The following is a 16,432-nucleotide window of genomic DNA, read 5'->3' on the forward strand; positions in this document are numbered from 1 at the left end:
CACCAGATTTAACATCAAACCACCTTCCTATACTTCCTTCAATTCTAACTGCTGAATTATAACTGAAATAAAGACTAAGTATTGCTCGATATAATGCTCCATTGACACCATATAACTTGAGCATTTTGAATAGCTTTTCTCTTGCCACCTTTTAAATACCTTTTGAAGATCTACAAAACTTAAATACAGATCTCTGTTATATTCCCACGATTTCTCAACTATTTGTCATAAAGTGAAAATCTGATCCTGACGGCCTCTATTTGCCCTGAATCCAGCCTGTTGTTCACCAAGCTTCCCTTCCATAATCCTTCTCAACAGTTTCTCGAGTATATTTGCATAAATCTTGCCAGGAACACTTAGTAAGAAAATACTTCTGTAATTCTCACATTTAGCTTTATTTCCCTTTTTATATAGGTACTATGAGAGCTCTACTCCAATCACCTGGAATTCGTCCCTCTGTCCGGCCTTCTGAACTATGCAGTGCAGCCACTACAAGACTTTTATATCTCCATACTTGAGCATTTTTGGATGAATATCATCTACTCCAGCTGCCTTTCCACATTTCAGGTTTTTAATAGCTTTTTGTACTACAAATAGTATGGATATGTATTACTGACTGCATGTCTGGTCAGTGTTGTTTTACCACTGTGATGTCACCGATTATTTTGTTTAGCAATTTTTCAAAGTAATTACTCTATACTTCAAGGATATCTTTTTCACCAGTTTTTATATCACCTTTATCATCTCTAATTCCTTTTACAGCACTCTTTCCTTCATTTCTGAGCTTTTTCAACAGCCTCCAGAATATTTTGCCACTTCCTGGTATTTATTTTCTATGTTTTTACCAAAGTCTTCCCATTACTTTTGATTAGCTAGTTTTACAGTAATTAGTTTTCTTACATTTGTCTCTGTATTCTCTAAGAGAAAAAGCTGACTTATTCACTGGGAACTTTCGATATGCTTTCTTCTTTTCCTTTACTGTCTCTTTTAACATCCTGTGTCCACCGTAGAGTTCCGATTTTTCTATCCTTGCACACAACCTCACCACTTGCCTCTCTGGCTGAATCAATCAATGTTATCTTCAGGGCTTGCCACTGAATCTCCAAGGTTTAGTTCCTGTTCTCAAACTCTTTAATTTTTCCCCATTAAACCCTTCCCCTTCCTCAAAAAAAAACCCAAATTTCCATTTTCAGTCCCCTCTTTCATTCCCACCCCTCAAAAAGCACCTTTAAAATAATAATAATAATATATATATATATATATATATATATATTAAAAAAAACGGGTTTTTTCAAATTAATCCCTTCCCTCTGTCCAAAAAGAAACCAAACTTTTGATAGAAAATAAAACACAGACGAATTATAATTATTCAAATAATTTATTTAAATCAATATACACTCCCTGAGCTTCAATACAGTGCTTGGCACGGTCAATTAATTTGTTAAATGAGTTTTTTATATCGGTTTTTGGGAAACCTTTGAGGGTCGTGGTTACTGCCACTTGGAAGTTTTCAATGGTGTGGTATCACTTTCCTTTCATCAGCAAATGAAGTTGGGGGAAGAGAAAGAAGTCACAGGGAGTTAAATCAGATGAATACGACAAGTGATCCAACACACAAACTTGGTTTTTGCTCAAAAACTGTCTCACAATGAGATGGTACATTATCGTGCAAAAGTGACTAGGTGCCTGCATCACGATATTCATGCTGTACGCGATGAATTCTCACTATCAATCGCTTCAAAACTTCAAGATAAAACTCGCCAATGACCATTTGGCCAGGCAGAACGAATTATTTGTGAATAATGCCATTGGAATGGTAGAAACAAATCAGCATTGTCTTTACTTTTGACTTCTCCAAGCGACTTTTTTTTTTTTCAGATGCCCATCTTCTGGTGGTCTCCACTCAGACTCTCGCGCTTTGTTTCGGGCTCATACTCAAAACACCATGTTTCCTAACTAGTAACGATCGTTTCAATGAAGTATGAGTCCTTACAAACGATTTTAATGAGGTCCTTGCAGTGTTCAATTCGATACTTTTTTTGGTCATTGGTCAACTTGTGGGGGAACAAATCACGAATTCGATTTACAAAGGCCCAAACTCTCGGTCAAAATGTTGTACACAGTTGATTTTGAAATCCCCAATTCATCTTCAATCAATCTCACGGATGATTTCAGGTTTTCTTTGATGAAATCATGCACTCTTTGGATGTGAACTTGGCTCAGTCCAGTTTTTGGCCAGGGCAGCTTTTTGTCGTCCTCAAGCATCTCATGACCACTTTGAAATTGATTAAACCACTCGGAAACTTGAGTATGGGATAAGCATTCATCACCGTATGCTTTTTGAAGCATTTGATGCGTTTTGGTAACACTTTTATCAAGTTTAATGCAAAAGTCAATCACAGCTCTTTTTGAAACTCATTTTTCAATCGTTAGTCAAAACACACTGTCACTCTTGGCACAATAACTCCGCTTCTAATGAAACAAATGTCATAAACAGTTGACAACACTAATGAAGGTTGCCGCTTTTGACAACAAAAAGATACAACAGGTGGCGCCACTAGTTTCTTCTACTTTTGAAAAGTTCAGTTTCTTTTTGGACAGAGGGTGTATTTTGTCTTTAATTTGCATCTATAATGCCCTAAGAATTCTTGAGTAAAAAGCTAATGTCATTAAAAAAGAGGCACTCCTAAACGAAAGCAGGCAAAATAGCCATAAATATAATAGTTTTTAAGAGGAGTAACATGGGAATTTTCCCAGAAATAATACCTATATTTACTTGTGTTTTGTAACCATACAACCCTTCAATCATTGTCTCTACTCATAACCCCTACTGTCCCCCCTCACAAAAACACTTAAAATAGTATCCATTTAGCACACGCACCAACACAAGCCTAAGTCATGGGCTCACAACACACATCCAATGAGTGCATAAACTTTACAAAAGAAACATACCAGAAAACCATCCTAACATACATTGCGCAAAAAATACACATAAAATTCCTTAAAAATTTCCTCAATCACAATGTCCCACTAAAATTTGCAGCATTACGCGGCAACAACATAATTCCCGGAAACAAAAAAATTTGCTTTAATGGACATCCTGAGTCTTCATCTGGACATCCCGAGTATTCATAAAACAGGCCCTAAATGACAGATTTAAAAAGAAAAATCAAGCATATTCATACGTTCCCAAAACAAAAAACAGACTGAAAGCTTGACTGACCCCAAACGAATGGGTAGTTTTTTCAGAAAGTATTCAATTGCACATCAATGACTACATGCAATTAATAGAAGCTCGACACGCAAAAAAATGGAAGGCCCTAACAGGCACCCAATACAACAAATGTGCAGCTCCCACCTCTTCGGATATTACCACCTTGCAACCCACACAAAACAATTCCATCATAACCTCACACCCGACGAAATCACCATCCTGAAAAAAGGATTAAACTTCGCTGTATCCCCAAAATACGTACCAAACAAAGACATCATTATTGAAATTCAAGCAAAACTAGAAAATGACCCAAACAAAGAAACAATATTCCAGAAAATAAACAACATCATAAATAGCAAAATAATAATAAAACCCAACATTACTCCCAACTTACACAAAGCCCTGTTATAATTAAAAATGAACCCGAATATAATGATCACAAAAACAGACAAAGGGGATACAGTAGTCATCATAAACCAAACCGATTACCACAACAAAATAACTATCTTAAACAACCAACACACCTACCAAAAAATCTAAAATGATCCCACCCCCAACCTCATAAAACAAATCAACAACACCCTACACGCCCTAAAAAATTTAAACAAGATAGACAAAACCATAAAGAAAAAACCAACACACTGCACCACACACACCCCTTGTAAGTTCGGACAAATCAACACCAACAAAAACAGTTACCCGATATGGCAATAGTCTCCTACAAAAACACCACCACAGCACCTTTATCAAAATTTGAAGCCAAACTACTTAAACCATTACTTACAACATCAAATGCTATGATAAAAAATATGGACGATCTTTTTTCCAAAAAACAAATAACATAACCCTATCCCAGGAAGACATCCTCACTTCATTGGATGCAACTTCATTATACACTAATGTGGATGTTCCCAGAACATTAGACATCGTACACACACTACTCACAGAAGACCACACCCTGCACTCTCATACAAAATTAACACCTAGTGATATCATAAACTTAATCAAACTAATAATCTTTGATAACTTCTTTAAGTTCAACAACAAACAGCATGTATAATCAAATTTTTTTTGGATATACATGTTGGATATACATTTTGGACTCCCTATGGTTCAAAACATCAGCAATTAGTGGAATTGTTCCTAGAACACATACAATCACTCCTACTCCCCACCCCCTGGAATCACCTTTTATGGCAGATACGTGGATGATATTCTATGCATTAAAGAACCAACACGCACCATCACCTTACAAGCATCCCTTAACAATTACAGCAACAGATTAAAATTCACCATAGAAACTGAACAGAACAAATCCATCAATTTCTTAAACCTGACATTAATCAGAACAAACAACAAATTAGCCATGAAAATATACCACAAACCCACGTGTATTGGAAACTACCTCCATTTTAACTCATACCATCCATATTCAGTTAAAAAAAATCAGTTATCCTATCACAATTTATAAATCCTTACGAGTTTTCAACTAACCGTAATTATCTCAACAGAGAAATCAAGAAATTAACACAGGTTTTTAAAAATCGCAACTATCCTACACAGTTAATAAATTAAATAAACAGGACAGCAAAAACCCGTCGAAACAACCTAATAACCAAAACAAACTTCCCAGCACAAAAAGTTATCAAACTGCCATACATCCAGAACACATAGAAAGCCTACAAATACATTTTCAAATATACTTGGAACCAGTCCATGACTATAAGCTGGTATTCACTACAAACCAAAAATAGGCAACACTTCTAAAACCCACTAAATCTCACACAAACAAAGAAATATTAGAACATCACAGTGTAGTATATAAATTTCCTTGCCAAAAAGACTATGATATCACTTACACAGGTTCTACTATCAGGTCTTTATGGGCAAGACTACAAGAACACTTCTGTGACTGTACATCCCTATTCCAGAACATTTAAACACTAAAAAACAAAACTAGAATACAAAGTACAGAAATAGCAGAACAGAAACATACCCCGTAAATCGACAAAGCCATAATAATAGACAAGACAATGAAACAATGCTTAAAATATCGGAAACAACATCCATAAAATGCGACGAAAACTCAATCAATGCCCACTGATCCTACATAATCTCCGAGTGTTGGAAGCTCAATAACATAAAAATTAGGTCACAACTCTGACCAATAGGCAATAACACAAACACTTCAAGGCAGAAACACCAAGCCAACATGACATAGCATCCACTTCCCCCATCAGTTTCTGACGACAATGCACGACTGAAACGGATTGCATCTCATTAAACCTCTCCCTGGCCCCCTTTTTTCCCATAAACCCTTTCTGTTCCTAAAAAAAACAAAAACAAATTTCTATTTTCAGTCCCCTTTCATCTTCCCCCTCCCCAAAAAAGTGCATTTAAAAATAATAATATATGTATATATTATATAAAAAATTCTGTTTTTTTTTTAAATTAATTATCTTCTTCCAATTGCCTCAACCTCTCCTCCACTCTTTCCAAAACCCCTTCCCTTTTAACACCCTAATAGCAGAAGTATGCACATCGCAGAAAGAAGACAGCCAACAATACCCAAAAAAAGGTACGTGCAAATTTTCTTCCTCTATTACTCTGCATATATCTGTCTCTAAAATACATCTATAATGCCCTAAGAATTCTTGAGTAAAAAGCCAATGACATTAAAAAAGGGGCACTCCTAAACGAAAGCATGCAAAATAGCCATAAAAATAATACTCAATGAGACTTTTCTTATTCCTTGCCACAAATAAATATTTAAATTTGTAAATAAATATTTAAACTTGTAAATACTTCATCCTAAGATACTTAGGATGAAATATTTACAATTAAATAATTTTCACTGTGGTTTATACGTGTGTTTCTTCTAATTATGAACTCACCACAGGTTTCGTTATTTAAAAAAGTTTTATTCCTTCACGGGGAAATGACAGCGCAGAAGACAAACTTACTAGGAAAACTGCAATTTAAACAGGGTAAGCTACAAGCTAGAATATCTTTTTTAAAAAAGTGCAGACGTGATAATCTTATTCCAACCTTTGCAAAACTGAAAGAAACCATCAAATCTCTAGGTGCCCATAAAATCTATCAAAAAGCAAGTCATTCCTTACTACTCAATCAGTTACGAGTGTCTAAGCATGAACTAGCAATAAACAATTTAAATATTACAGAACCAGAAACAGATTTGTCAAAAAAGTTAAATCAAGAATTGCTACAATTAATTATAACTGTCTCAAAGAATTTGGGAAAAACAGCTTTTGATAAAAGCAATAGTGCTTTACATATTAAATACCTTAATCTATTAAATCGATCAAAAAAGATCACTAACAAATTACTAACGGAAAAATGGGTAGTCAATTTATCTAACCGTCAACTAACAAAAGATGAATTAAATGTTCTAGCAAGAGGCCATAAATTTGCGATTTCACCAAAGTGTTTCCCATATTTAGACTTTATACATAATATAGAAAGAAACATCAAGCATCTCTCCAGTATTGAAGCTAACAAACTTCGTTTCGAAGTAGCTAAAGTGATCTACAATTATTATTATTATTATTATTACGGGTATCTCCATGGAGTCAGTAGACTCATCGCGGGAGACCCAAACTAGCAAAACAATATCTGTCATATCTCTTCTTGAATTCATTTACAGACGAAGAGCTCACAACTAAGTCAAGCAATGAATTCCACTCATTCACCACCCTCCAGGCAAAAAACCTTGTTCTGACACCTTTGTTAACCACACTCTTCTTTAATTTCCAGAGATGACCTCTTGTTCTTCCATCACTATCACACAGCTGAAACATTTCCCCTGCATCAATCCTATAAAAACCTTTTAGTAATTTGAATGTTTCTATCATATCCCCTCTTCTTCGCCTGTCAACCAATCTCTGCAATCCACAAGCTCTCAATCTATCAATGTAGGGAGCATTTTTTATATCACTCACCAACTTGGTCACTCTTCTCTGAACCCTCTCCACAGCCTCCTCATCTCCAAGGAATCCAGGTGACCAGACCTGAGCACAGTAATCCAAATGTGGAAGTATCAATGCTTTATAAAGGGGAATAATAACCTCTTTATCTCTGGATGTCAGTGTGTTCCTCAACAACCAAGTAATCCTATGTGCAATCTTGGACACCTTAGCAATGTGTCCTCTGAACTTCATCTCCTTATCTACCAATACCCCTAAGTCCCTAGCCTCATCAATCTCTTGGAGTACCTTTCCATCTATGTAGTACACAGCTGGTAATCTTTTAATCCCAAAATGCATGACTTTACACTTTTCCACATTGAACTGACATCCATTTTCTTTTGCCCATTTTACCAGCTTATTTAAATCCTCCTGCAAACTTTCAACATCAGCTTGATTTTTTATTGCACTACACAACTTTGCATCATCAGCAAACAACTGAATATCTCCCTTTAAGCCGTTTCCTATATCATTTATATACAAATGCCAAACCTTCAGAATTAAATATCTCACCGTCGGAATTGAAAGCTATTATTTCCTTAAAACGTAACAAAAATTTAATCATTACTAGAGCTGATAGAGGAAATACCACTGTGGTTCTTGATACCAATTCATATGACCAAAAAATTAATTTGCTTCTTCGAGATCGTAATACTTACTCCAAATTGGATTTTGATCCTATGAATCGTCAACTCAGAAAATTAAATAAGCTACTTAATGAAACTTCCTCCTTAGATGAAGAAACAATCAAAAAACTTAAGACATACCATGCAAGACCTCCTAGAATTTATGGCTTACCTAAGCTACACAAAACTAATGTTCCACTTAGACCCGTCGTAGACTGTATCAGCTGTCCAACGTACAAGTTATCAAGATTCTTTTTCTCTTTCCTTTTTATTTTATTTATTTATTTATTTTTTTAGAATCAAAAGCAAGGTTTATTAAACTCAAAGGTTGATACACATAAGAACACTAAAATAAATCCCATCATAAGAGAATTTCAGACAAGGTATATAAAATTCAAACACTACTGTTACACATATAAATTAACATACAGTAGCTTCCTAAAGCATGAATTATATTAACCTTCGCCAATGCGTTATTCATGTACTATTTTCACAATCGATCTAAAACTCTGTAGCTCTGTAAGACTACACAAGATAACATTCATATCTTTCACAATCTCTTAATTTATGCCAATTCTTCACTTTAAACATATCCTGAATTTCACTCAATATAAAGGCAATTTAAACACAACGACAGATAATCAACATAAATTCAATATCCTTCTAAAGTCCTAGCAATATAATCCTATCCTAAATCACAAATGTCCTTTTTTTTTTTACATGTTAACATGACACAAAATCTTTCATTCCTATTCATTATAACACAAACAAAGTTTACTTATCTTCCCTTTTCGAATCTTTAGAGCTTCATAGGTTCACAGGAAACTTCTTTTCGTGGCGAATACGGCCACCAAGAACATAAAGGCCTATCGAGTGCCGTCCTCCGACATCTAGGCCACTCACGACATCGAAGAGACTCGCGCCCCACGCCACCGCACACGAACCAGACACCAGGAAATCCAGAAAAGAAAAAGCCTTGTCTCAGGGTTGCATGACCCTTATATTTCCCTCCTTTTTCATGGCGCTTCTCGCCCCCTTCGATATTTTGTGAACTTTTAGGTCATGGCATCCTTCATCTGCCCTGCTTGTTGCACGTACTACGACGTCATTGTTTACTTGGGGCGAACCACTCCGTTGCATTACGACCTTTGAACTTGACACCCCCCCCCCCCCAACTGTTGGATTTGTGCTCACATTTTATAATCCTTTTTCACAGGTTAATTTCGAAAGCTCTGGTAATGCTTTACATTTTCAATACTAAATTAAATATGTTTACAAATGGCACAAAATACATACTTAATTAACCTTTTCATAACAGAACATACTTGATTTATATATACATAATACTTATTCTACACTTAGAGGCAATTTACTGTATTTATCTCATTCTTTTGTTTGAAAAAACATGTTAGACTGTGATAAGATAGGAATACATAAATTTTCATTCTATCACAATCTAACATCATCAACTCAGAAAATTAAATAAGCTACTTAATGAAACTTCCTCCTTAGATGAAGAAACAATCAAAAAACTTAAGACATACCATGCAAGACCTCCTAGAATTTATGGCTTAACCTAAGCTACACAAAACTAATGTTCCACTTAGACCCGTCGTAGACTGTATCAGCTGTCCAACGTACAAGTTATCAAGATTTTTATCTAACCTTCTCCGCCCTCACATAGGCCACTCAGTCTCTTCAATCAAAAATTCTACTGAGTCTCACACAAAAATTAAAGACATTCAACTATCAAAAACTGACTTGTTAATCAGCTTCGACATTGTCTCCCTCTTCACAAACATTCCCCATAAAGAAACAATAGAATTACTAACTCAAAAATTTTCATCTGATATACTTGAATTGTTCAAGTTTGTTATTGCATCAGGTTACTTCACCTGGAAAAGTCAAATTTACAAGCAAGAGGAAGGAACAGCAATGGGATCTCCTTTATCACCAAACCTAGCAAATTTGTTTCTAGAACACCTTGAGGAAAAATATTCACTTTTGAACCCAAACCAAAAATTTGGCTAAGATATGTCGATGACGTATTTGCAGTCTGGAATCATCCCGAACCTCAATTACAACTGTTTCTAGATAAAATTAACCTTCTTCATCATTGCATCAACTTTACGTTAGAAAAAGAATCTCTACAGGGTGTCTCTTTTTTGGATTTACACATCCAAAGAAAAGAAGACGGTTCCATCGCCATGTCCGTCTTTCGCAAGCCTACATTCTCAGGTCGCTACATTCACAATTCTTCTGCTCATCATCCATCTCAGAAATCTGGCATTATTAAATCACTTGTTTCCAGAGCACACAAATTCTGCTCCTCTAAAGAATCTTTAAACCAGGAATTCGAAGTTATCAAAAATACAGCCATTCTAAATGGATATAATCCCAAAACAACTCAAAAAATCATCAGTCACTTCTGCATACATCAAACCAGACAGGAAGAAGTGCATAAGATTCCCATACCTTATGTTAAAGGCATCTCAGAACGTCTTTCTAAAATTATGAAGAAATACAATTTTGCCACTACTTACAAACCTATCAACCAAATTTACAACTTATTACCTTCTCCTAAGGACAAATTCTCACCCTTGATGTTACCTAGTGTTTATGAGATTCCATGCTCATGCAAATTATCTTACTTTGGACAGACAGGTAGGTCTGTTCAGAAATGCATCTCGGAACATCAAGACCACATTCGTCTTCTTAAACTGCAGAAATCTGGCCTCTCTCAACACGGAATTGTTTCATTTAGCAGTTTTTCAAAGTAATTACTCCATACTTCAAGGATATCTTTTTCTCCTGTTTTCATGTCACCTTTATCATCTCTAATTCCTTTTACAGCACTCTTTCCTCCATTCCTAAGCTTCTTCAACAACCTCCAGAATATTTTGCCACCTTCTTGATATTTATTTTCTATATTCTTGCCAAAGTCCTCCCATGACTTTTGTTTAGCTAGTTTTACACACTGTTTAGCTTTCTTACATTTGTCTCTGTATTCTGTAAGAGTAAAAGCTGACTTATTTGCCAGGAACTTTTGATATGCTTTCTTCTTTTCCTTCACTGCCTCTTTAACTTCCTGTGTCCACCAGGGAGTTCTGATTTTTTTATCCTTGCACACAACCTCACCACATGCCTCTCTGGCAGAATCAATCAATGTTTTCTTCAGAGTTTGCCACTGAATCTCCAAGGTTTGATTCCTGTTCTCAAACTCTTTCATTTTTTCTTCAATAATCTTTGTGTATTTTAGTCTACAGTTCACATCTGAGAGCTGCTCAACTTTTATTCGCTTTAAAACTTTCTTACATGTTATTCTTTTCAATATGAAATTTAATTTTATCCTGCTCAAGACTAAATAGTGATCACTTCCAATTTCAAATCCTCTGTACACTCTGGTGTCCTGCACCAGGGAGAAAACATCACTATCAACAATAACATAGTCAATGAGACTTTTCTTATTCCTAGCCTCTTCTCTCCATGTGAATTTGTGCACATTTTCATGTTGGAACATGGTGTTAGTAATAACCAGTCCATGTCCTGAGCAGAAATCCAACAGATATTTGCCATTATTATTAGCTTGGCTCTTTTCTCCAAATTTTTCCAAAATATTTTTGTATGTCTCACAATCATTTCCTACTCTGCTATTTAGATCCCCAACAAGGACCAACTTTTCCTTTTTCATTGTGTCAGTTGCTTTTTCTAGAGCGTCAAAAAATTCCCCCACTTCTACCTTAGTAGAACCTTCTGTTGGACCATAGGCACAAATAAGTCTCATTGTCCAGTTTCCCCATTCTCATATTTGCCCACATTACTCTACTTGAGACTGACTGCCATTCAAGAAGATTAGCCTCGTATTTTGTGTTGAATACTATGGCTACTCCTTCTTTTCCTTGATTGTTATTGCCTGAATATAACATTTTGTATTTATTGCTCAGAAAGATCTCACCAGTTTTGGTCTTTTTTGTTTCAGTCACCCCTATTATGTCGATCTGGTACTTATCTAATTCCTCAGCTAGCTCCATTTCTTTGCCATTCAGGCTTCTTACGTTGATAGTACCGATCTTTAACTCTGGTGATGCTGAGTTAGGGTTTGTTTTCAGATTTGTTCCAGTAGCTGACTTTTTGATGTTCGCCCTGGTTCCCTGGCGAAAACAACGGGGGTCTTGTTTAACCGGGCGACGCCCCAGCCGGCATGAAATTTTGTCATGTTGTACCATCATTTTTTATTGTGGTTTAACCAATAATAATACAATTTGGTCGGCTAAATCCCAAATTGCCAGCCCATCCTCGTTCGTTCAGTATCAAAGTAGATACCCAACAGGGTGCACCACGAGAAGGTGAGGATTGGACATTAGGTCAGAAGTCCTGGTTGGTTCTCCGCATTCCTTTAAAGGCTATGTGGAGGTCTCCTCTCGGTTATACAGCTTTGACCCTTAAGCACCCCTTATGGATACTTTACCACCGGAAATATTAGCTAAGTTCAGAGATGGATACTGGATCCATTTCTATTTGACCCAGATTCGATGGAAGACAGCTATTTAATAAAAGACAATCTTATTGAAATACGAGCCAATGCACGTATTCAAATGGAATTTGAAAAACTGGACTTAGAACAATTCTGGTGTACACACAGTTAGAACCTTATCCACAGCTGGCAAAAGCAACATTGCAGACACTTTTACCATTTTGCCACCACCTACCTATGTGAAATTGGAGTTTCATCACTTTTGCACATAAAAACAAAAGCCAGAAATCGCTTAAATGCAAGTGATGACTTATGCGTGGCTCTTTCAAAAAAGGAGCCTCGCTTCAAAAGTAGTATTATGAATAAACAACAACAACATAGCCATTAAAAATTGAGATATTGTTTTGCATGTATATGTAAATGTATGTGTTTATTTATCAATAAATAAATTATCTTGTAATAGATGTAATTTCCTAAATAAAGAAATAGAAACACATTTTTCAAGGGGGTGCGAGAACTTACTTTTAGATTCAAAGGAGTGCCGATCACTAAAAAGTTTAAGACCCACTGATGTAAAAGAAGGAAGGAATCATACAGGGTGTAGTTTCTACAGTTAAGATGGACTGTGGTTGTTGTGGAAGTAATTTGTGGTTTAGTCAAAAACAGATCAGGTCTAGATACTTGAAGGTGGTGGTGGTGGTGCACGTCATTTAGATTGGTGTTTATATCATAAATGTTGAACGTGAAAGAAATTTTCTGTAAGGGTTTTGAGTTTTTTTTAAACTCTTCTGGGAATTTTTTGGGGAAGGTTTATTTTAACTGCAGTTACACTAAATTTATTTATGTTTATTGTCATGTATTGTATTTCAGAGGTGAAGAGAATACACTGTGAGAGGAGACAGGCTCCTAGGCATGGCACCCATACAGAGAGCATCCAGTCTCAGTGCCAACACAGCCTCCCACCATACATGATCTAGCAGCACAGATGGCAGCAATATTATGTACAAACTGATCAGGAACTTTCCTAAATGCATTACTATCAGGTTTGGTCCTGTACCCACCTGGCATTGGTGTACAGGTTATATGTAGTATATAACCTGTACTTGTTATATGTAGCTGACATATAACAAGTATACAAATCGCAGTGCTAAATCAAGTAAACTAGGAAACTAACTGAATTATGGATGGAAAGAATTCAACAGAGATTAATTTCCCACAATATCAATAAATAGTGTATTTCTCCTCAAATTAAGTTTAACTTCATAACCTTACAAGGTGGATAAGCAACTGATTACTATGATTCATTATTAAATTTATGAGCATCATGTAAAATTTAACTTCCTGTATTTCTTCTTCTTTTTTGAGTTATAAATCTGGCCTGTGGAATCGTTCATATGAGTACAGTTTATGACCACATTTTGAAAATACTGCTCCTCTCAAACCCATTACATGGCTACACTACACGGGCAACATATTCTCCATTTGGCAACATGATGGAAATTGCCGAAACATTTTTAGCACATCTCTACAGTCAACACCTGAGGATCCATTTTACTATGAAAACAACAACTGTCTGCCCTACCTTGATACTCTTTTCACCTGACAATGGATCCTCGTGGCTCTATCTATAGCAAAGCTACCCAGATTACATTAGAGGATCTATCCATCACATCACTTACCCCTCTCAGCAATATGGTCATCAAAACCTTAGCAAATCATGCTAGACCACACTAGTCTCTCTACAGAAATCAGTGACATCTGGGACACTTTTTTTTTTTTTTTTTTTTTTTAAGTCAAATGGTTTCCTCTAACTGAAATCAACAAAACTCTTTGCTCCCCTAACCCCTGCCAAAAAAAAATTCTGAATACAAAAAAATTCATTGCTATTCCCTATACCCAGGGCACCTCAGAAAAAAATTGTACATGTACTAAAATAAGCTTAACATACAGACCTCCTTCAAGCCATACCAAAAGCTAATTACTCTTATCCATCATCCTGTCTACTGCACCCATACACCTGTGAACTATCTTACTTCAGACAAACAGCAAATATCTACTAGGAAGAACACAAGAATTATGTCTATTATTTGCTATACAGTTGTTCTGGAGTAGCAGACCATGCCATGCCATATGGATCAATGGAAGAAAACTTCCCTCTTACAGAGGAGAAGATAAATCTGGGACACTTTTCCTAGAATCAGCCTCAGCATTACAACATACACCAAATCTCAATGAATTCAGCTGCTTCACTCTACCTAAAATCTAGGAACCCATCATTTTGAAACTTACAGCTAGTTTCTACCATTGCACCTGGAGAGGAAGCCAGTTAGGACTGAAGGATCCTGAAATTAATACTCAGTCTATGTTTGCTTTCTTACTAGTGTGCCTGCATGCATCTGCTCAGTGTTCACCCATAAAGATGTCTAGGTGACCTGGACATTTCAAAATAGTGGAATAATAATTTCTTAACTAAATAAATTTAGTTGCTATTTATAATCTGTAGATGTGTTTAATCAACTAAACATTAACATGAGTGGCAACATTTATGTACATAGTAGGATTCAAACCTGTAGCCTATTGATTGGGGAAGCAAGTGTGTTAACCACTCAGTCAACCAGGCCAGCAACATATATAAACTACTTATAAAATAGATGAAAATTGACTGTCTGTCATTTGCAGTTTCAATAATTACCAGAACACCAAACCTCCTTCACAATATAGGAAAACTAAATAAATAAAAAAATATAATGTGTGTTATTTACATTTCAGTGTAAATTCAGTGTGTTATTTACATTTCACCCACTCCAAAAAAAAATAATAATAATAAAAAAAACCATTACAGGAATGGAGTTCATGTACCTTACCTCACTGTAAATGTGATATGTACAAACAAATGCCCATGCATTTGTAGGAAGAGTAGACTGAGAAAACTTAGAGAGCAAATTTAAAGATACTTTTATGAATTTCATGAAAGCATATTAAACAAATTCTTAGGATAATTTTATTTAAATATCAGTCTTTACATCTCATTTATAGATTTACTAATTTGTTATATCTTCAGTTATAGTGAAATTCAACTAAAATTTACAAAAAGAATAAGGGAGGGAGCTACCTGTTATTTAAAAATAGAGAAAATTATGATAATGTTCTATTACAGCACGTTATAATATAATTTTTATTCTATTCTAATAGAATTTTATCGTAAATTGTTGTTCATGTATTATTATTATAGATTACAAAGTAGTACATGAAAAAAAATAAACTAGAAGATAATCTAACCTTTTCCAATCAATTACTTCAGAAAATGGCATCACATAACCATCTGCTAAAATTACTGGAATACAGCCAGCCTTCATTGCATCAGTTAGTGTGGTTTGTCCTAAACGAGCTCCACGAATTACAAGACAAAATGTCGAGTCCTAAAATTTTAATAATGAATAAATGAACATTACTAATTACTGCTCCAGTATTACCTTCTAATAAAAGTCCATTTTTATTTGAATACAGCATGAAAATTATAGCCAAGAGTGCAGGTAAAGTAACACCCATGATGACACCAGTTATTTTAACATGAAATGGCTTGCAATGATATAAAAAATATCAAGACACTGAGTAATATAATAATTTAAATGCAAAAAATATAACCCAATTTTATATTGATTAAAAAAACTATTCACATTTTCTTTTAGGCATTTCTTATTGTAGCAAAAGGTAATGATATATTTAAGAGGAACATGAATAATGATTCCCCCCCCTTTTTTTTTGTAATACCACCCATAAAAGGTGGGAAAGTTATTACACATTAGTAGTGTGGATAGGTGCAGAGTTAGAACCATCCATTTCTCATCTGTTAGAGATTGTCACAGATTGAGTCCCTATAATTAGAAGTTTCAGGAAATTAATAATACAGCTGCCTTGCCACTCCCCTGCTGCATTCCCAAAGGATAAGTATTTTGTGTCATCTGTGTTCATGGGATTAGTTTGTGTGTTTTGAGGGGCAAAAAACTCAAGTTTCTGAAAGGAAAAATCCTCCATTTCCATATGAGACCAGTTAACTCACCTTCAATTGAAAAGCTAAGATAAATGTTCCTCGCAACATAGACAGGATTCAAACCCAGATCATTCCAATGAAAGA

General features: G+C 35.4%; 1 protein-coding gene across 1 annotated transcript in view; it reads right to left on the reverse strand.

The window, feature by feature from the left end:
• Positions 1-16,432, reverse strand: part of sotv (exostosin glycosyltransferase sotv) — a 159,711-nt gene that overhangs the window by 80,611 nt on the left and 62,668 nt on the right. Inside the window, exon 6 of the mRNA XM_090405934.1 lies at positions 15,577-15,716. Coding sequence (XP_090262060.1) covers positions 15,577-15,716 — 140 coding nt within the window. The remainder of the gene's footprint in view (positions 1-15,576; positions 15,717-16,432) is intronic.

Source organism: Typopeltis vanoorti, chromosome 16, assembly GCF_054136105.1.
Source record: "Typopeltis vanoorti isolate ZY-2024b chromosome 16, IOZ_Tvanoo_1.0, whole genome shotgun sequence".
Classification (NCBI taxonomy): Eukaryota; Metazoa; Arthropoda; class Arachnida; order Uropygi; family Thelyphonidae; genus Typopeltis; species Typopeltis vanoorti.